The 22,284-nt window shown below is 32.3% G+C and overlaps 2 protein-coding genes and 1 long non-coding RNA gene across 5 annotated transcripts in view; all 3 read left to right on the top strand.

The window, feature by feature from the left end:
- Positions 1-22,284, top strand: part of LOC126700202 (protein MODIFYING WALL LIGNIN-2-like) — a 54,350-nt gene that overhangs the window by 5,202 nt on the left and 26,864 nt on the right. The window contains exons 2-3 of one of the 2 annotated variants that reach the window (XM_050398234.1): positions 1,264-1,466; positions 2,882-3,475. The exons of the other annotated variant lie outside the window; for it this stretch is intronic. Of the exons in view, the coding sequence (XP_050254191.1) occupies positions 1,264-1,466; positions 2,882-3,227 (549 nt within the window). The 3' untranslated portion in view covers positions 3,228-3,475. Of the gene's footprint in view, positions 1-1,263; positions 1,467-2,881; positions 3,476-22,284 lie in introns of those variants that run through there. 2 annotated transcript variants of the gene reach the window in all.
- LOC126700201 (protein VASCULATURE COMPLEXITY AND CONNECTIVITY-like) lies at positions 7,633-13,949 on the top strand. 2 transcript variants are annotated; one of them, XR_007647078.1, is made up of 4 exons: positions 7,634-7,920; positions 12,147-12,352; positions 13,013-13,107; positions 13,452-13,949. XR_007647078.1 is itself a non-coding variant. In XM_050398233.1 (3 exons), the coding sequence occupies exons 1-3, from the start codon at positions 7,825-7,827 to the stop codon at positions 13,798-13,800; spliced, it is 651 nt and encodes a 216-aa protein (XP_050254190.1). In that variant the 5' UTR covers positions 7,633-7,824; the 3' UTR covers positions 13,801-13,949. The 2 variants fall into 2 exon arrangements, 1 of the variants encoding a protein (XP_050254190.1); XM_050398233.1 differs by lacking the exon at positions 13,013-13,107 and having other exon boundaries at positions 7,633-7,920.
- Positions 15,178-20,760, top strand: LOC126700205 (uncharacterized). Its single transcript, XR_007647081.1, has 2 exons — positions 15,178-15,304; positions 20,324-20,760. It is a non-coding gene; the product is annotated as an uncharacterized LOC126700205 (long non-coding RNA).

Genomic DNA, 22,284 nt, shown 5'->3' with positions numbered 1-22,284 from the left:
CTGTAAGAAACTATGACCTGAAAACTCATTCCATTTGGTAGTGGACTGAAAATGTATTTGAGTTCACAAATACACTGATACTAGCAGAGGGCACAAACAGTTAAAGAGGGGTTTAGCATCTTTTGATGGAGAGATATGTAGAAGCCTTACTTTTGAAAGAGAAAAAAAGAAGGGATGTGTCAGAGGGAAAGACACTGAATAGAAAATCCTCAGTTTTACTTATATTTTATGTGATATAAGCTGAAACCATATTGCCCAAGTTTAATTCTCTTGGAACTCCACAGAAGTCTCATTTTAAGCATGTGCCTGCATGATTTATATAAACTATTCTTGTTTCTGCTTTATCTGTGGATCCTAGTTGTAAACATAATTTTATTGTGCAACTGTATTAATACTTATGGCTATTACTATAACGAAATGAGTCCATCCCTATCTTCCTTTTTGTACTCCTCTATGTAAGCTTCGGTAATTTTCTCCATTATGACCTGCTAGCATCTTTAGCTTAAAATCAGAAAATGTTAAACTAGTTTTTCTTTCTAAATCCTAGTTAACATCTTTCTGTCTTTGAGAATGTCGCTTAATCCTCACTCATCTGAGATGGATTTTTGCTGGGTACGATGCCAATGGCTAAGAAATGGTGGCTCTTGGGAAGTAAGCAATTGCATCCACTCGTTAAGAGTGTTTTTAGTGGCATTATGAGTGGATATTTTTCACCAATACACAGGCATACTTGCTGGCCCTGCCAGCATTTTTGAGCAGTTTACTGAAATAGGAACTGCAGACTGGCCCTTGTTCTTGATGATGAAAAGATAATAAATTTGTATGAGATAGATATTAGGGAGAGAAAACTGGAGTTTCCTATCCATAGTCTATCAATCTCCCTGTTTCTGTTCCCCTCTTCCCCCTTCTGTACATTTTTCAGATACCAAATGACATTATTACCTCAAATTTCTTTCAGTTTCTGTTTGCTCTTTTTTTTCCCTCTAGTTTTGTGATGCCAAATGGTAGTAATGCCCTCAGTTGGGGGAAAAGTATTATTAGAGATGAAATGGGAGTACAGGAGCACTGCTAATGTACTCAAAAGGCAGGTACATTAGCAGGACCTTATATCAAATCATGCCTGCATAAGTGGGCTGTGGGCATCTGGAAATTGATTCTGACTGCCTCCCATTTTGTCTTCAGATTTTTTGTGCATAATCACTATTATTCCTTGTCTACAGTGGTTGTGATGAAAGCATTGCTGAAATGTTCTTTTATTTCCAGAGTTCTCAGGTTCAGGTCACTGCTATTTCTGAATGTGTATACCCTCGAAGTCCAGCTATGGCTCTTGGTTTAACTTCAGCATTATCTCTTATGATTGCTCAAATAATTATAAATGTTTCAACTGGGTGTATTTGTTGCAAAAGAAATCCTCATCCTTCTAACTCTAATTGGACTGTAGCGCTGATCTGCTTTGTTGTTTCCTGGTATGTTTCATTCACTACTTGCTGATAAAACTTTCATTCCTGTTTGATTGATTTTTGCCTTATCCTTTGAAAACTTATTGTTAATGAGGACTATTAGTGTCTGAATTAAGATGGTTATGATCTAGAAAGCATCAATACTGACATGAGACACAGATGCAATATGTATATGGATATGGTATAATATGATAATTCTTGAAATACTAGGATACTAGTTAAGCTAGGATATACACTTGTGTGTCTAGAAGATTAATAACAAGTCTCAAATAAGTTTAAAAAATGGTTAGAGTCATGGTTAAGTGATTAAATTTATGCTTTCCTATTAGCTTAAGCTTTTGAATAAGTGGTAGTTCATTACATATATAATCTAATATTCAAGCAACAATAGAGAGAAATGAAGCACATATTTAGTTTGAGTTTGACATCCTCTATTTTCTGATGGTTTATCTGCTAAAATGTGAGAAAAAAGTGGCTTTAAGCAAATAAGTTAGTTTATTTTTGAAAAAGCTAGTTTATTTGCTAAAAGGTGAGACAAAAGAGGATTTAAGAAAATAAAATTGCTTAGAAAAGAGGATACCAACCGCACTCTTAAGAGTATAAAGTAACTATAATCCATGTTTTAGTTTTCTTAAATATGGTAAAAAATACACAATTCATAAATATGTCCAACATAAAGTCAAATCAATTTTTATTGAGTCATACTTCTTGCTTATAACGTTTCTTTTTTCGTATTGCTGCCTTCTAAAATATGAATGGTTGCTTAGAATTCTCACTTGTTGAATCAACATGTGTGCTACATATTTTTCCTGCTAAATGTAAGACTTTTCTTATAGTCATGTGGGTTCTGTTTTTCCTCAACTGGGTTTAGTAACCCTTCAGCTCCCATGTGCCCCTTTTGTGACCAACCTGTTAAGAGTACAAAGAAATGTGGCTTGTTTATTATTTTTCGGGTGCCAAAACCCGGACTTGAAGTAGATTGACAAATTGACGTTTTAAGTTGCTACATTTTTTATTGGGAAAATTACATAGATCCCTTACTTATAGTAGGATGGTTTCAAATTAGAATCACTGAATCAGAGTTCATAATTCCTCTCGTATTATATTTTCAAAATCGTTGTAAACCCTCAATGGTGTCTATTGACTACATTTAATGGAAATTTAGTAAACTGCATTTGAGACCTATCTGGATACTAAAAGACCTTTCATGTGGAACACAAGCAGTATTTTTACTACTTTTACCACAATCCCCATTTTCTCCCTTCTTTTTACAGCATGCATAATTATTTCACCATGTACTGTTGCCTTTCGTTTTTGTTGATTCCTTTTTTTTTGGGTGTGCGTGTGTTGTTTTGTTTTGTTTTCTGCAGTTCATTTGGTATTGGTTTCCAATTGATTTGGTCTATTTGACACTTGAGTAGGTTTACATTTGTCATAGCATTTCTTCTGTTGCTTACCGGTGCTGCACTCAATGATCAACATGGTGACGAAAGTGCGTACTTCAACTACTATTGCTATGTTGTGAAACCCGGAGTCTTTGCTGGAGGTGCCATGTTGTCCCTTGCAAGTGTGGCTCTTGGTATTATCTATTATCTCACCTTAACTTCGGCAAAGAACGGTGACAGTCTATGGGGCAATCCTTCTACTCCTAATCAAGGAGGCATAGCTATGGGACAGCCTCAGATCCCACCAGGGCTGGCACAGAGCAGTACTCAAGATCCTGTTTTTGTACATGAAGACACATATATCAGACGACAATTTACATGATTGGTAATTTTGTGTTCGTTCCCAGTTGATAATATGCTTCAATCAGTCTTAAAAAGAGGATGATCGTGTTGGCTCACTGGGAAATGGGGGTATTTTCAATCATATTCTGCTGTTTGCTAGCACCAGTAAATTCTTTGAACTTATCTTTTCCTAGGATGTATATGTAATCTGAAAGATTCTCTATTGTTATGAGTTGGATGGGTTATTGTTAAAGATGTGAAATATCAAATATGCCTTTTGGACCATAATAGTGATAATTTCCCATATATAAAGCGTGCCACATTGATGGATGAGACTAATTTAGACACAATTCAATGGAAATGAAACAACCATTAGGGGTTTCAATTCCTTGACAGGTTCGGCTTTGATAGGAAAAACTGATTGATTTGTTGAGTGAGAGAGAAGAGAAGTGTACGAGAGAATCGGGGCTTTCCAGCTCAGGTTATGAAGAAAGGCTTCAACTCCTTTCTCCTCCTCACCAGCCACCTCGTCGAGCTCTTCTTCCACAGTGGTGACATTCTCAATCGATCTCTTGCTCTCTCTGTCTTCTCTCTTTGATCCAGAGTACCATAGCTTTTGCAGTTTGGGAGGAGATTTTAATTGTACTGATGGTTTTTATTTAGTGATTGTGTTTATGGATGATAATGCCAAGATTTGGAAGGAAAATTAGTGAACTATAAGTTCTTTTTCTTCTCTATTATTATTATTGTTATTTTATTCTGTTTGTTTTCCGGGAAAGTTTGATTTTTTGATGTTCTTCCGTTTATTTCCATTAATTTGATAGAAACTTTCAAAATAATTTTTTTTCAAGGAAATTAATCTTTATTAATTTTTTGTTTTTATTTTTTAAGGGAAGGTCAAAACTAACGGTAATTCTTTAATGGAAGTGACAGAAAACTTTAATTGAATAAACTTGAAAATTTAAAAACTCAATTCACTATGTGAAGTTAGATAACTAAAATGAATTTTGGTGAGATTTAGAGAGTATATCTAGCATTTTTAGTCTAATTATTTTAATATATTAATTAATATGGAAATAAATAAATTCTTCAACTGAATTGGTCAAATTTAGAAGATATGTTTTGCATTTTAACATAATTATTTTAATAAATTAATTAATATTAGAATAAATAAATTATAATGTAAAAATTAGCAATCTTCAAACATTAGGTAGATGTTCTCCTATTATTTTAGACGTTTTAACAAATTTATACTCCTAACAATATTTGAAAAAGTTCATTATATTAATACTAGGCTCTAAGTATGTGCGTTGCACGTGCTCAAAGGCTCTTCAATATTTTTTTTATATAGCAATGAATTTCTTATATAAAAATAAGATGAACGTGAGAGGAAAAAATGCTAAATTTTAAGAGTGCTCTTAGTTTTTATTTTTTATTATTTTATTTTATAAATAAATTGGGAGTGTTTTACTTTTATTTAGATAAAAAAAAAATGAATAAAAGATGATAAATTTTTTTAAGTGAAGGGAAAAAAAATTCTAAATCTTAGGAATTCTCCTTTTATATTAAAAATGAAATATGTTAATTGACATTTATGACTCTATTTCTAAGAAAAATTACCCTTCATTAACGAGGGTGTTTTTGAATCATATAAAAGTTCAATTCAAAGGGTGAAATCTTCACACATATATATATATATATATAGTATAAAAATTTAAAAATTATATTGTAAATGTAGAACGGTAGGTACATTTTAAAACTTAGAACGTAGAACGGGAGGTACACTTAAAAATTACTTTTTTTTTCATAGATAAACGTAGAACGGTAGGTACATTTTAAAACTTTCAAACAAAAATAAAATAATTCATTTAAAAAAAAAAACAAAAAAAGGCGATTATCCAAAAGTCAAACCCCTAAAATTTGACACTACAACATTTCCGGTTTCTCATTGACTCAGTCACTCTCCCCCTCTTTTTCTCTACTCGCTTTCCCTCCCCAGTCACTTTCTTCAAAATAGATAACAACTCTATCTTTCCGACCAAACTAAACCCCAAGATCTAGGCTTTCCCAACAAGACTTACTGCTGGCTATTTTTTTAGAGAATTTTTTGGGGGAAAAAACAAAAATTAAAGTTCAACAGTTGAACCTTACCGTTTATAATATGATATAATTAATACGAAACTGGTACATTAGTATCATATGACTCATGAACACGATCAATATAAATGCTTTCATAATACAACTAGTCGCTAACCTGTGCAATGCACGAAATAATAGAGATATTTCATTTGCCATATACAATATAAAATAATTATTAGAAATTTCAACCTAAAAACCAAACCCACAAAAACAATGTCAATGTCAATATAAATATGGAGATTAATCCAAAAACTCAAAAAAAAATCAATTCTAAACATAACAAAAGAATAAGATAGAAAGAAAATCTCAGACGCAGATGAAAGCAAATAAAAAAGATAGAACATTGCCTTGCCAAATTAAGTTTAGGGTTTCGAGGTGGTAATTGATGGGTTTTGAGGAGGGAAGAGAGGCCTAATAGTAGTCTCTCTCTCTTTTTCTCAATCCTAATTTTTTTTTTAATTTTTTAATTTTTTAATTTTTTTTATGTGAGTCTCTCTTCTTTTTTATTTTTTTATTTTTATTTTTTGAATCCTAAAGTGAAGTTAAGTTTAGGGTTTTGAGATGGTAATTGCTAGGGTTTTGAAGAGGGAAGAGAGAGTCCTGCTGGCTAACAACTCTATCTCTCTGACCAAACTAAACCCCAAGATCTAGGCTTTCCTAACAAGACTTACTGCCAGCTATTTTTTAGAGAATTATTTTGGGAAAAAAAAATAATTTGAAGTTCAACGATTGAACCTTACCGTTTATAATATGATATAATTAATACGAAATTGGTACATTAGTATCATACGACTTATGAACATTTTTTTTATACAAGATAAAATTTCTACTTTAACCTAATCCAAGTGTATATGTGTGTGAAGTTCTCTTTTAGAGACTTGAACCTCGACCTTTACCCCCCACACCCCACAAACAATTATACTTGTGGAGTGACCATTACACCAAGGGTGTACGGTGGTAACTCATGAACACTTTCAATATAGGAAAATTGTTGTATACTTCGGCAGTATCATAAATGCGTACTCCTTCTCACATGGATTTTGAGTCCCACCATAATTAATTAGTGAGACCCACAGTTATGTGAAATGATAGAGTACACATTTATTATATTATGGGATTACCTAATAATTACCCTTCAATATAAATGATTTTATAATACAACATTCCTATCCATATATTTTTTAAAAAAGGTTAGTTATATATATATATATATATATATATTTTTTTTTTTTCGTGGATGCCATGCCAATTACATTTTCAACCGAAACATTTTGACAGGTCCTACCAGAGATAATTTCTTCAACCCCACATGTTTTGACCAATTGGTTCTTTACTTTATCAACCAAAGCCAAGGGAGATATTATCAGATGGGTTGGACGTTGGTGGACCACTGCTCTGAATAATTTATGCGAACGAAGTTTCTATTTGGATCACACAAAGATTTCTAATTTAACATTGTTTTTGGATAATTCCCACAAGACTTGGTAATAATCCATCTTTACACGTCTTCGCCAAAATGGCCAAATGGCCATAAAATCTTAACTATGTAGTTAGTAGTTCTAGTTACCAAACTATATTATTTACTAGCATCTTGAGTCTAAAAAACTCGATTTTGGCCTATAAATTGAGTCTCAGGGACTCGATTTTCATGGTCTAATCATTTTCGATGTGACATATTTTTCCACGTGGTCACATAAAAATTGAGTCTCTAAGACTCGATTTACAAACCTTATAAATTTCAAAGAACAACCCAGAAGAATCTAGAGAAAAAAAAAAAAAATCCAGAAATAGAGAGAGAGGCGCGACCCAGGCCAGGCCACGCGCACCGTGCGCGACCCAGGCCAGGCCACGAGCATCGTGCGCAACCCAGGCCAGGCAGCGCGGTGCACGGCGACCCAGGCCGACCAATCCAAGTTCTTCTCTCTTTCTGTTTTTGGTTTTTTTTCTTCTTTTTTTTTTTTTTTTCTTTTTTCTCTGGGTTCTTCTCTGATATGTTCTGGGCAAGTCGCCTCTCTTATCTGATTTAATTCTTTCTCCCTTTGATTTGATTGTTGTGTTTTTGGATTTCTTAAATTTTTTTTTTTTGTGTATTTTGGCTTGTATGAGAGACTTGAGAGTTGAACAAGTTGAAATTTTTTTAAATTTTTTTGGTTTATAAATCGAGCCTTAGAGACTCGATTTATAGACCAAAATTGAGTCTTTAAGACTCGAGATGCTAGTAAATAATATAGTTTGATAATTAGAACTACTAACTAGATAGTTAGGATTTTATGGCCATTTGGCCATTTTGGCCCACGTCTTCTTCCTTATTCTTTCAACCTTCCACATTATAATAAGGGGTAGTGTTTATTTCATACTTCAAGTGACTGATACTCATCCACAATTCAGCAAAAAGAAAAAACTCACCAACAACATTGGTTAACCAATTCACTGAGACTAAAACTATTTAGAACTTCTAGAGAGGAGAGTCCTTTATTTTTTTAAGAGAGAGAGCTAAGATGGAGCGAAGGGTGGTGGTGATATGTGCTGTTGTCGGAGTCTTAGGGCTCTCATCAGTTATTCTTGGTTTTGTTGCTGAGGCTACAAAGATTAAGGTAAGCAAAAAATAATATATAAGTGAGTTTTGCTTTTTTTTTTTTTTTTTTTTTTCCTTTAATGGGTTTGTTTAATTTTGTTGTTGTTTTTTCTTTATCAATGATGAATCATTGAAAGTGTGTAATATTTTCAATTTTAAACTTGTGTACGCATTTTCTTGTGTTGCTTGCTTCACTGTGTGAAATACATTCACTTTACTTAGGCAATTGTTGGTTTTAAACTTGCTTGCTTAGATGGAATTAAAGACTCTTTTCTATCAACTATTAACTCCCACTGATGATGATCTTGTTAGTATCTCTATAGCATACTGATAGAGAGTTTTTTTGCTTTTTGTTGAGGCTCTTGCTGCTTGCTCCAACCGAACCATCTACCCTTACCTAAAGAGTACTGATACATGATTCATGGATGACATCTTCCCTATTTTGGGGATTTGTGGATTGTTCTTGTTCTGATAGAACTGTGTTGTTTTGTTTGTCCCTTTCCCTTTTAGGTTCTTTCACATGGAGTTCTAGACTTTCATGACTATCTCCTCCATCTGAACCCGCTCGACCCGACCGAACTGAAGGTTCTGTCCGGGTCAGGTGGAAGTTCAGGTCAGGTTTGGGGTCTTGCTCTTATATATTTTTCGGGTTGGATTCGGGTTTAACCCAACCTGATCGATTTTTTTGGGATAAAACCCTTTTTCATCCCTACATTTTCACACGATTCTCACTTTGGTCCCTAACTTTTTTTTTCACTGCTTTTAGTCCCTAAAATCAAAAAAGCGATCTCATTTTTGTTCCTACTGTCAGTGCCCTAACGACAAAGTCCTAGGTGGCAGATGAAACACCTTATTAGTTGACGTGGCGCTAACGTGGCACTGATGTGGCAATTAAAATATTATTAAAAAATATTATTTGGCATTTTTATATGCCACGTCAGCATTTTAATTTTTTTATATAAAGCCATGTCAGAAAATTTAAACCAAAAAAAAAAAAAAAAATAAAAAAAAAAAAACTTAAATTAAAAACACAAACCCAGACAAATCTAAAACAAACTCAGATCTAACACAAACCCAGAAATAAGGAAAATTAAAAACAAACATTAAAACCTAAATAAAATATATAAAAAATTTCATTAGTTTTTCGGAAGAACATAGTTGTTCATTTTTCACGTTCTTCCCCTAACATGTTTCTTGCCCAGAAAATTAAAATATTTAAGATTTCTTTTTTCTTTTCTTTCATTTTCTTAGTAAACAAACTTGCAAATACACAGAGCAAAGCAAAGAAAAATCGATCCCCTGCAAAATGTTTCAAACCTAGATAGGTGAGGTTGCAGTTACAGTTGTAGTTACAACTCTTAAACCTAAATCTCTTGCAAAATCAATCTCCAACAAAGAACCAAACCCAAATCTCTAGCAAAACAACCAAACCTAGAAAACCAATAAACCCAACAACCAAACCAATCAACAAGGTAAACCTTAACCTTCAAACCTATAAATTTTCTTGGGAAACAAACACAAAAAATCTAGACCGGTTGAATTGTGTGAGAGAGAAAATGATTTGTTGATGAATATCGAGTTAGAAACCCACAGGAAAAACAAACCAAAAGCCCCAATATTCTCAAATCGAAATAGGCGACTTTCCGTTAATCCTTCCTCTGCTCGTTGTTGATGAAGATTGGGTCAGATACCTACAGAAAACGCCCCTTGCTCTGCTCGGCGTTGGTCGAGGAAAAACCCGAAAAGCGAAAGGGCCGGTTCAGAGGTTCCTTCCCCTTGATCTGCTCCAAATCACTGCCAATCTTAGCCCCTCTCTCTAAACCCAAATCCAAACCACTGTCGATCTCAGCCCCTATCTCTCTACCCAAATCCAAACCACCACATCTCGGCCTCTCTTTCTCTAAACCCAGATCAAAGCCATATCCCAAAATCTGCAACTTGAACTTAAAGATAAAAAGAAATAAGAGAAAGCCAAGAGGGAGAGAGAGGAGTTTGACCCGAGAGGGAGATAGAGATAAGAAAATAAAATTTTGGTTTTATATATTTTATTTAGGTTTTAATGTTTGTTTATAATTTTCTTTATTTCTGGGTTTGTGTTAGATCTGAGTTTGTGTTAGATCTGTTTGGGTTTGTGTTTTTAATTTAAGTTTTGTTTTTTAATTTATTTTCTTTTTGGTTTAAATTTTTTGACATGGATTTTTATAAAAAATTAAAATGCTGACGTGGCATATAAAAATGTCAAATAATATTTTTTAATAATATTTTAATTGCCACATCAGTGCCACGTCAGCTAATAAGGTGTTCCGTCTGCCACCTAGAACTTTGCCGTTAGGGCACTGACGTTAGGGACAAAAACGAGATCGCTTTTTTGATTTTAGGGACTAAAAGCGGTGAAAAAAAAAAAAAGTTAGGAACAAAAGTGAGAATCGTGTGAAAATGTAGAGACGAAAAAGGGTTTTATTCCCTTTTTTTTGGGGTGGTTTTGCTAATATAGTGCTCTCAAAGTCACCCCCCAAAAATTGACTTTTGAAATTGTATATTTTTATTTTCAATTATAAATAAAAAAGCAATTCCTATTATAAATTTCTCTCTTATTTTCTTTTTCCATTTAAAACTTGACCTAATCTCCTCTTTTAAGATTCTATCATCTTTTATATTTTCCATATTTTATTTTCAATTCAAATTTTAAATAAACCTTAAAAGAAAATCTCTTGATATTAATGACCCAACTTATTTAAAAAAATATTTAATTACTTATTAAAAACTTTCTCAATAGAAATATCAACTTAAATTTGAATTTAAAATCTTAAATTGGACTAACCCGATTATATTTGGAAATACGATATAAATTTACCAATTGAATTGAAAATAACTAATTAATTTCTCAACAAAAATAATAGCAAATCCCAAATAAAATGTACACCAAAAAAAAAAAAAAAAACTAATTAATTACAAAAATAACAAAGATATAGAGAATGAAAACTTATATGAGCTTAATTTCATAGTTTCAATTAAGAGATTCCACCTCACGTCGATTTGCAAATCCAAAAGGACAGGCTAAATGAAATGTGGTAGATTAGGAAGTTTACAGAATACTAATCTAATCAGCATGCTTTCTATTGAGGGTCTTTGAATTTGAAATTTGATTGCTCATTTTGAGGAAATTAAATTAAGGAGATAATAAAATTTCCTAATGCAAATTCAATATCATTTTTCAAACAACTTATTAAAATCCTATAATTTCCATATTGGTTTTTAAGATTCAAATTCTTAAAATGGATGTCTAAGGAAAGAAACATGCTTTGTCAACTACATTCAAGGAAGAAAGAAAAAAAATAATGAATTATACCCTAGAAAAATTATTTAAAAAAAAAGAAAAAAAAGAGAGACCCGCCTGAGACTATGTCAGGTTTGTTTTCTGTTTGGGTCAACTATGTCAGGTTTGTTCAAGTTTCGGGTCAACTATGTCAGGTTTGTTTTCTGTTTGGGTCTGAACCCGATCCAACCCTGAAAATGCTCTGCACTACTTCTGTGGATCTTCTGGCCCATTTCTTCTTGGGCTTCAGAGCAATAATCTCATTCAAGATCCCCTGCCTTGCATCCATTTTTTGACCCTTTGCACTTTATTCAAGGCCCTCTTCTTATTCCCATTCCTGGGCTACAATTCCCAGTTGTGGATACCAGATTATTCTTTCACGGTTTTATTCATGGGTTCTCCGTGCTTACTTGAGGCCCATGCTTACTTGGTTTGGGTTGGGGTTTACTTTCAAATTTTGGGTGTCAATAAAAATTCAATGATGGTACGGATTTATTCAATTTCACACCCCGTTGAGTTGTCAAACTTATAATGAAAGTTACATCGGTTTCAAATGGGGTCTATTACTAACAAATTTTTTATCATGCATTGATGACAATTGGACACACTAGTTGGGTGTAAAATTGGGCGTGTTCCTATGGTTATTAATAAAATTTACCTAGAATGGTTAGAATTAGGTTCTTAACTTTTGTGAGTTCCGATTAGTTCAATTGGTAAAGTCTTTGATGGTTGAATAAGAGATCTGGGGTTCAATCTCCGCCTATACTAAAAAACCGATTGATATCTTGTCTGATGATAAAAGAGCTATCACGCCATAGGTTGAAACTTTCTTAAAAAAAAAAAAAAAAAATGAAAGGTTCTTAAACTTTTGTTACGTCAATCTTTTGACATTCATCAAGGGCTTCTAAACAAGAAATTTTTGTTTACAGATGTCTCAGGTGATGTTTAACGGCTCCAATTGTGTACGCCCACAGAGTCCAGCTACAGCTCTTGGTCTAGTTGCACTACTGGCTATTATTTTAGCTCAAATAATTATGAGTGTTGCAACTGGGTGTATTTGTTGTTGTTGTAAAAGAGGTTCTCATCCCAATAGCTCTAACTGGATAGAAGCACAGATCTGCTTTGTCTTTTCCTGGTAACTTTCTTTCACTACTTGCTGATAAAACTTTATTAAAGTTTTATTATTATTATTTTTTGAATAAATCTTATTGTTAAGTCTAAAATACGATTTTGGTCCCTATATTTTGGTACCAGTTAACTTGGTTTTGTTATTTTTAACTTGCAGTCAATTTCTATTAGTGAGTTGACAATTGGGCCAAATTGGTTGCAAGTGGAAAATAATAGAAACCAAATTAACTGCTATCAAAATATAAGGACCAAATTGACAATGATCCCAAAATATAGGAACTAGAACGATATTTTCACCTATTGTTAATGAGGCATATATGAACTAGAGCATTTTTCAACTGAAGACTTTTGGTTTTGATAAGTTTTAGTATAAAGTAGAACACAAAAAGTGGGACATATGATTTCTCTTCAAACACGAAATGTATTACAATTATTTTTGTAATTTATTGATGTGGCACATTATAGTGTAATATCACTTTCATATAAACTTACAACTACCATCACTTTATTATACACCAATCACAAAGTGGGTAGAAATTTGGTGTCATTTTGAAATACAAATATGGACATTATGTTAATTCATTATTTTCCATTAAATTCAAACGTTTCACAATTTTTTATTTGGCAGCATTCAGATTCCCCAATTTAACTTAATGCAATTTTTCAGCTTTAAGGAGCTTTTTTAAAATTATCATCAACATGCTAAAGAACTGTAAACCCCCTAAGGGAGCCTTAACGCAAAGCCAGAAGACCTTTAATAAGGTAGTTTTAAATTATATCTTTGAGTTTTTAAATTCTTCAATATCTATCTTATAATTTCAAAATTGTTACAATTCAATTTTTTTTTTTTTTTTTTTGAGAAGAAATGTTACAATTCAACTCTCAGAGATACCCTTCCGACTTGATCTCTTGTGAAATGGGCTACGTGAATTTTGTGAACAACTTTTGCAAATGAAGTGCATTGTTGAATGTTTCTTTATCTCCAAACTTCTTTGTTATTTTCATGTCATCCTTCACTCAATTTGTTTAGCTTATATCAGTTACATTATCCATTGCATATTGATTTTCACTTTTCAATTGATTTAGTCTATTTCACAATCGAGCAGGATTACAGTTGTCATAGCGGCTATTGTGTTATGGCTTGCTTCTTTATACAATAGTTATAACGACTCAACCGTCCCGTGCGATGTTACTCCACCTGGAGTCTTTGCTGCGGGTGCCATTTTGTGCCTTGTAAGTGTGGTTTTGGGTCTTGCTTCTTATATTTTAAGTTTGCAAAAGAACAGTAACAATCTTTTTCAAGGAGACATAGCTATGGCACAACCTCAGTTTGCAGGGGGGACTAGTATTTTTCAAGGAGCCACGCCTATAGGACAACCTCAATACCAATGGGACAATCCTGCTGTTCCTAATCAAGGAGACATGCCTATGGGACATACTAAGTTCCCACAATAGGTTACTCAAGAACACGTTGTATATCATGAATGGGAGAGTATGATGCTTATGTAATAAACGTACGCATTTGCTATATGTGGAATTTGATCAGTTGTTTATTGGTTTGGTTAATTGAAGTTTGGCTTTGCCGCTTTGTGTTGTGTTTTGCAGATAGTTGTGTGTCTGTGTCTGATAAACATGCATGAGTTGTGGATTTTAGTATTGGTCCAGCAGCTTCATCTGATTCAAGGAAGCGGAATAAATTCCATTACTGAATATGTCTTCTAATTAGTTTAATGGTTACCTTTGCCTTCCCTAGCTTAGTCACTCAACCAGTCAACCTTCTTCATCCACTTTTGGTTTTCCCTTATGCTAATAGCACAAAAGCTTCCCTAGCTACTGACATACCTATAAAATGTATCCAAAAATAGTACCTTTTTTTATTTTAAAATTTATTTTTTAGGGTTTCAGCAGCACTTTTATTTTATCTGCACTTTGAGATTATTTTAGAAAGAACCAAATTTGTCTGGGTTCAGAGAGTTTTGAATAGAAACCATTTCATTTTCATCTATTTTCACAGTATAGCCTGCTGCTAGAAAGTTTATAGCTAAAAAGAAATTATACATTTTCTTTATCTGGTCCCTTACATGTATACATTTATATAATTACAGAATTTTGTGCGTGCAAGTCATCTAAGACAACTTTTACAATTCAAATCAACTAGACATGGTGATGCATCATGTATGCTTCGATTATAAGATAAACTACGCATCTCTGTGTTGCTTCATTGTATCATTGAGAGATGGAATTAAGATTCTATTATTAATTCGATAGTTACAACCAGAGAGAAGAGGCTTGAACCCTGAATGTTTCCTTGAAAAACATCGGTTGGAGCCAACTGTTTAAGCATTGTGATTTTTGTTCCCACTTATGCTTTTTCTTTAATGGGTTCATTTATTTAAGATTGTGGTTTTTTTTCTTTATCATCTTGCTTTTTATGTCTCTCATTGATGGAAGCGTGTAATATTTTTTTCTTGCTGTGCTTCATTGTGTCAATGAAATATACTGATCCACTTAGGCAATTATTAGTTTTAAACTTTTCACTTAGATGGAAATCATGGAATTAAAGACTTTGTCATCCGCTTAACTTGCATTGATCGATCTTGTTAAGCTCTACCATATTGCATACATTTTTTTTTTTGGGTTAAACAAAGAGTCTATTGCAAACTAACCCGCAAGGGAATGAGTATCAAAAGTTACAGCAGTTTCAGAATTAACAAGTACATTAGGTGTGCTGTCACTAGCGCAATCAAAAGCTAAAACATCTAACAAAATACCGGGAGGAGTAACATAATAAACAAAATCCTTGCGTTGTGAACTTCCAGTTATGGCAAGTAAGTCAACTGCACGGTTGGCCTCTCTAAATTACAAGTGTTGCAACCGGGTGCATTTCTTGTTGCCAAGGAGGTCCTCAACCTACTAGCTGTAATTGGACCGTAGCACATATCTTCTTTATCTTATCCTGGTAAATTTCTTTTACTACTTGTGTATAACATTTTTTGAGTAATATTGCTAGTAACACATTAAAAATTCATAATAATTTCACAGAAATTTTAAATTAGTATTAATTTTTTTAAACTAAACATTGTGATGGTTATGTGTGAGGTAATAGGCTATTTAATGTTGTCAAATTATTGTGAACTTTTTGTTGTGACCCTAACTTTATTACATTGTTTCTGTCTTATCCTTTGAGATATTATTGTTATTGAGGGCTATTAATGTCTGAATTAAAAGCATTTGTCAACTGAGGAGCCGTGCTTTGATAGGCTCGAGTATAAACAATAATGCCATAACAAAATAAATATCATGAATTTTATATAGATCATAATTTACGTCACTTTTTTTATACCAATCATAATTTGTCACTAAAATTATTATAATTTTCTTTTTGAAATTTATTGTGGGATTAGACTTTTTTTTTTTTTTTTGAGTTTTTGGGATTAGACTTGTTGAAATATAAAAGTAATAGTAAATATGATTTCAAATAGAATAAAATGAAGGAAAAAAGTACACACATGGGTGGGATGCTTCCCCCTCCCCCCTCCCCAAATATTTGAGTTAGTCCAATGATACTCTTAAAAATAATTAGTCTAATAGTTATAGAGTCAATACTTTATTTTTCTCTCTTTCATTTTTTATTGTAAAATGTGCTCCCTATATATTATATTTTTTATAAAGTTTAGCACTAAACATGTTTGGATCTATCTTTTTAAACCAATTATATAGTGATTAAATAAGAAGCTAACTCATTAAAAAAAATCTTGTGATTAAAAAGTACATATGAAATGTCTTTTTAGTTGTCACATAATGGGTTAGAGAAATATAGTTTCAAATATGTTGGGAGCCAAACTTGTTCCTCCAAGTTTTGGATCATTCATGTTTTTGAAAATTTCATTAGTTCAATTGAAATATCTTTTACTCACTTTGGTATACAATTTGATAATTTGAATTGAAAATGAAACTTTTAAAGAATTTCACCATGAAAATGACAAAAGATGAATATATTTTATGAAAAATCGTCATTAAACATAATTTTGATTGAAAATACTACAGTCTTTTTTTTTTTTTTTTTTTTTTTTTTGTGTTTTTATAACTTATCAAAGTGTATATATATGTGTGTGCGTGATGGGGGTTGTCTTGACCAATATATTAGTGTCACAACCAAGGAAGTCAATTCTGTACCATACTGGCCGGTATGGTCGAAATTTGTCGTACCGGTACCTGCGTCGGTACAGAAACAAGGTAGTTTTGTTCCGGTTTAAATACCGGCCTTACTGGATCATTTCGGCTGTACCGGAGATTTATATTGAATTTTGGCCAGTAAATTCATACTGGACTGAAACAAAATTCTTCAATTTTGCTACACAACGTTGAGAGAGAGAGAGAGAGAGAGAGAAATCTGTAGTTGATCCGTTTTCAATGTCTTATGTTCTTCAATCTTCATGCAACAAAAAGAGAGATGTAGAGCATCTGTTTAGATCTGATCTATGTAGGGGAAAGAGAAGATAATGAGAGAAGAGGAGTAGAAGACCAAATGTAGAGGGAAAGAGAGTGAAGGTAGGTGGGGGTTGTTGAAAATTAAATGACGATCAACCTAAAGAGTGACGAAGGGAGTGTCACGTGTTGTGTTGTGTTTGTTTGTTTGTTTGTTTGCCCTCTTTATTTTGCTGGGTTCTCTAAAGAAAACCCAGATTTGCAAGTAAAAAAAAAAATCTACAAAAAAAAAACCCAGCAATCTGTTCAAATTGACTACTTAATTCTTCATAGAACAATCACAAAATAAAACTCTAATCCTCTTTCTTTTGTTAGGTTCTCGAAACAAAACCTAGATTTGCAAGTAAAAAAAAAAAAACCCAGCAATCTATTCAAATTCACTACTTAATTCTTCATAGAACAATCACAGAATAAAACTCTAACCCTCTTTCTTTTGCTGGGTTCTCTAAAAAAAACCCCAGATTTGCAAGTAAAAAAAAAAAAAATTTGCAAAAAAAAAAAAAAAAAACCCAGCAATCTGTTCGAATTCATTACTTAATTCTTCATAGAACAATCACAAAATGAAACTCTAACCCTCTTTCTTTTGCTGGGTTCTTTAAAAAAAACCCAGATTTGCAAGTAAAAAAAAAAATTTACAAAAAAAAAACCCTAGCAATCTGTTCAAATTCATTACTTAATTCTTCATAGAACAATCACAAAATAAAACTCTAATCCTCTTTCTTTTGCTAGGTTCTCTAAAAAAAAAAACCTAGATTTGCAAGTAAAAAAAAAAACCCAACAATCTGTTCAAATTCACTACTTAATTCTTCATAGAACAATCACAAAATAAAACTCTAACCCTCTTTCTTTTGCTGGGTTCTCTAAGAAAAAACCCAGATTTGCAAGTAAAAAAAAAATTTGCGAAAAAAAAAAACCCAACAATCTGTTCAAATTCACTACTTAATTCTTCATAGAACAATCACAAAATAAAACTCTAACTCTCTTTCTTTTGTTGGGTTCTCTAAAAAAAAAAAAAAAAAAACCCAAATTTGCAAGTAAAAAAAAAAAACCCAACAATCTGTTCAAATTCACTACTTAATTTTACATAGAACAATCACAAAATAAAACTCTAACCCTCTTTCTTTTGCTAGGTTCTCTAAAAAAAAAGCCCAGATTTGCAAGTAAAAAAAAAAAAAATCTGCAAAAAAAAAACCAGCAAACTATTCAAATTCACTACTTAATTCTTCATAGAACAATCACAAAATAAAACTTTAACCCTCTTTCTTTTGCTAGGTTCTCTAAAAAAAAATCTAGATTTGCGAGTAAAAAAAAAAAAACAGCAAAAAAAAACCCACCAATCTATTCAAATTCACCACTGCCGGAGACAAAGCAAGCACTGAAGTCTTTCTAACTGTAGGCGACGACGCTAAAGCTTTAGGAGTAGGTGCTTGTGTTGGAGACTTTGATGGAGAGTGTGAAGGAGACTGGGCTAAAGTTGATATAGAGGAAAACCCAAGCTTCAATACACCTTCTTGCTTGCAAGTGTCAGATTTCAATTTGGCAATCTAAGTGAAAAGAGAAAGGGATTATGGGTTTGGGGATTTTTAGGGATTCTAAGGTAGAGAGAGAGGGAGAGAGCTTGTTCTTTCTTTTAGGGTTCTATTTGGGTTCTAATTTTGACTTATATAGTAAAGGGGATTTTTTAAAGGAAATGACAGAGGTGGGTAACGGGGGTCTAACGAAGGCCACTTCAGGTGGGTTAAGTGATAACTTTTAAACCACATGTGGGCACTGTTAAAATGGGCCAAACCACAGGTGGGTAAAGTGCAATTTCTCCTTTGAAATTCATTAGAGTTCAAGCTTTGCATAAAAAAAAAAGAAAAAAGAAAGAAAGAAAGAAAGAAATTCATTAGAGTTATTTCCACTGTCAGACTAAAAAAAAACTATATATACCTATGTAATATGGAATTTTCTTTTCTTATGAAATATACCGTATGGATTAAACAAAAAAAAAAGAAAGAAAGAAAAGGGATTTGACTTTTTTTTTTTTTTTTAAGACTTTACCCTTTAATTAAATATATTAATTTAATTATATAATATTTATATATAATGCAGTAAACCTGAAACAGTACACCAGTATTAACCGGTATTCGAAATATATCGTACCGTTGGCCAAACTAGTACAGCCTCCGGTATGGTATTGACTTCCTTAGTCACAACTCTACCCCCTAAACAAAAATGACTGTAGCCTCGGATTTTAACTAATTAGTTAAGGATTGCATGGATGTAAGACTCTTCCATAATTAACTCTAATAGTATTCTTTAAACCTAAGTTGTCAATCCTGTTCTAGTATTTGTATGCTTCAATTTGTGTGTTGTAGAATATTTTTCAGGCTACTCCTATATATATAGGGTATACCTTCTCGTGTGGCAGACATCCACTTACAAACTTCGCTATGGGCTTGGGCATGACCCGAGCTATTTTACCCAAATTTTGTCGGCTCACGGGTTTGGATTTTTAGGCTTGGGCCTTTTGACACTCATAGAAAAATGAGGCGTGAACAAAGGCAAAAGTGAAACATGGGATTAAGTGTACCAGTTTAGTCACTAGAGTGAAAATTTATTTGATGGTCGGAATGGAATGAAATTGATAACATTACTTTCAACAATTGAACCTCCTATGTGCCTCTTTGATGACCAATCACTACAGTTTTTATTGGGCAAATACCTAAATATTTGGGGTGTTCAGGGCTACTTGGGATTGTTGTCCGAAGTAGAGTTTTAATTATTGAACTTTTGTGATAAAGTAAATTGAAAAGCTCTATAAGGATGGCATCTTTTGTGATAACTCAGGTTTGTAATTCAAACCTCACTTCCCTCTCTCCCACTATTAGCCTATGAAAAAATAAAAGCCCTTTTTGGAGCATTTGGTAAATTATAGTGATAAAGTTATTTAAAGATATTACATGGATTTGATAATCAAATTGATAAAAAGCTTTTAGGCATGAAGAAAGACCATGATTTTAAAAATTGGATCAGACCGGCTGGTTCAATTGGGAACTAAACACTCAACTAATCATGTAAAAATCGACGGTTCAACTGTGAAAAATCACTGGTTCAATTGGTAAAAATTGGGATTTTGATCTCTTTTCGGCTAATTGACCGTTCCAATTTTTTAAACCATGAAATGAGAAAAGAGGCCACATCATAAAAGTGCCTTTTGAGTTGAAAAGTCATCATATGTGAGATTGCATGTGTTTTGAAGATTAGTCTTGAACTTGAAGTGAAGTGCATGGTTGAATGTTTCTTAATCTCTGAAATTCTTTGTTCTTTCTAAAATTCTAATCTCCATTTCCCCTTTCTCTTCATTGCAAAAATAATGATTTCACCCTGCACTACCAATTACTTTGTGTAGACCTTCAGGTTTAGCAGATAGCTAGCTTTTGTATTTGTCAGTTACATACTTACATATTGGTTTTCAATTGATTTAGTCTATTTCACAATCGAGCAGGTTCACAGTTATCTTAGCGGTTATTCTGTGAATGACTGCTTCTATAGAAAATAGTAGTGTGAATGGGAATGCATTCGTACTATGCCCTGTTGCGGATCCTGGACTCTCTGCTAGTGGTGCCGTTTTCTCGCTTGTGACTGTGGTGTTGGGTCATGTATCTTATATTTTAAGTTTGGAAAAGAACAGTAACAATTCTAATCAAGGAGGCATAGCTATGGCACAGCCTCAGCTTGCAGAGGCCAGTCTTTATCAAGGTGCCACACCTATAGGACAACCTCTCTCTCTTCTCTCTTTGATCCAAAATACGATAGCTTTTGCAGTTTGGGAGAAGATTTTAATTGTACTGTGATGGTTTTTATTTAGTGATTGTGTTTGTGGATGATAATGCCAAGATTTGGAAGGAAAATTAGTGAACTATAAGTTCTTTTTCTTCTCTATTATTATTATTATTATTATTTTTTTTTTCTGTTTGGTTTCCGGGAAAGTTTGCTGGATTTTTTGATGTTCTTCCGTTTATTTCCATTAATTTGATAGAAACTTTCAAAATAATTTTTTTTTTTCAAGGAAATTAATCTTTATTAGTTTTTTGTTTTTATTTTTTAAGGGAAAGTCAAAACTAACAGTAATTCTTTAATGGAAGTGACAAAAAACCTTAATTGAATAAACTTGAAAATTAAAAAACTCAATTCAACAAAAGCAAAGTTAAAGAACTAAAATGAATTTTGGTGGGATTTAGAGAGTATATTCAGCATTTTTAGTCTAATTATTTTAATATACTAATTATATATGAAAATAAATAAATTCTTCTTTGAATTGATTGAATTGGTCAAATTCAGAGGATATATTTTGCATTTTAACATAATTATTTTAATAAATTAATTAATATAAGAATAAATAAATTATAATATTAAAATTAGCAATCTTCAAACATTAGGTAGATATTCTCTTATTATTTTAGATGTTTTAACCAATTTATACTCCTAACAATATTTGAAAAATTCATTATATTGATAATAGCCTCTAAGTGCGTGCGTTGCATGTGCTTAGAGGCTCTTATATATTTTTTGATAAAAGTTAATAATTTGAATTTATTAAACAAATAAAAATGATAAACTTTAGAGATAAGCAGTAACTCTAATATTTTTAAAAATAAGATGAACGTGAGGGAAAAAAAATGCTAAATTTTAGGAGTGCTCTTAGTTTTACAACATTTTTCTCTTAGTTTTTTTTTTTTTTAATTTATTATTTATTTTAATTAGGGGTGTTTTACTTTTATTTAGATGAAAAATGAATAAAAAAAGCTAAATTTTTATAAGTGAAGGGGAAAAAAAAAATCTTAAATTTTAGGAATTTTCCTTTTAAATTCAAAATGAAATATGTTAATTGACATTTATGACCCTATTTCTAAGAGAAGTTACCCTTCATTAATGAGAATATTTTTGAATCATATAAAAGTCTAGTTTCAAGAATGGAATCCTCTTATATATAGTATAAAATTTAAAAATTATATTATAAATGTTGGTAGGAACACTTTTTTTTTTCATAGATAAACATAGAACGGTAGGAGCAATTTAAGGCAGGTACATTTTAAAACTTTCAAACAAAAATAAAAGAATTCAATTTTAATTTTTTTAAATACTAATATTAATTAATAAAAAGGCCCAATTACCCAAAAGTCAAACCCCTAAAATTTGACACTATAACACTTCCAGTTTCTCGTTGACTCAGTCACTCTCCCTCTCTCTTTCTCTACTCGCTTTCCCTCCCCAGTCACTTTCTCCAAAATAGATAACAACTCTACCTCTCTGACCAAACTAAACCCCAAGATGTAGGCTTTCTCAACAAGACTTATTGCCGGCTATTTTTTAGAGAATTTTTTTGGAGAAAAAAAAATTGAAGTTCAACAGTTGAACCTTATTGTTTATACAATGATATAATTAATACGAAACTGGTACATTAGT

Source organism: Quercus robur, chromosome 9, assembly GCF_932294415.1.
Source record: "Quercus robur chromosome 9, dhQueRobu3.1, whole genome shotgun sequence".
NCBI classification, from domain to species: Eukaryota; Viridiplantae; Streptophyta; class Magnoliopsida; order Fagales; family Fagaceae; genus Quercus; species Quercus robur.
The sequence above is the reverse complement of the archived record's forward strand: the minus strand, read 5'-3'. Positions and strand labels throughout refer to the sequence as shown.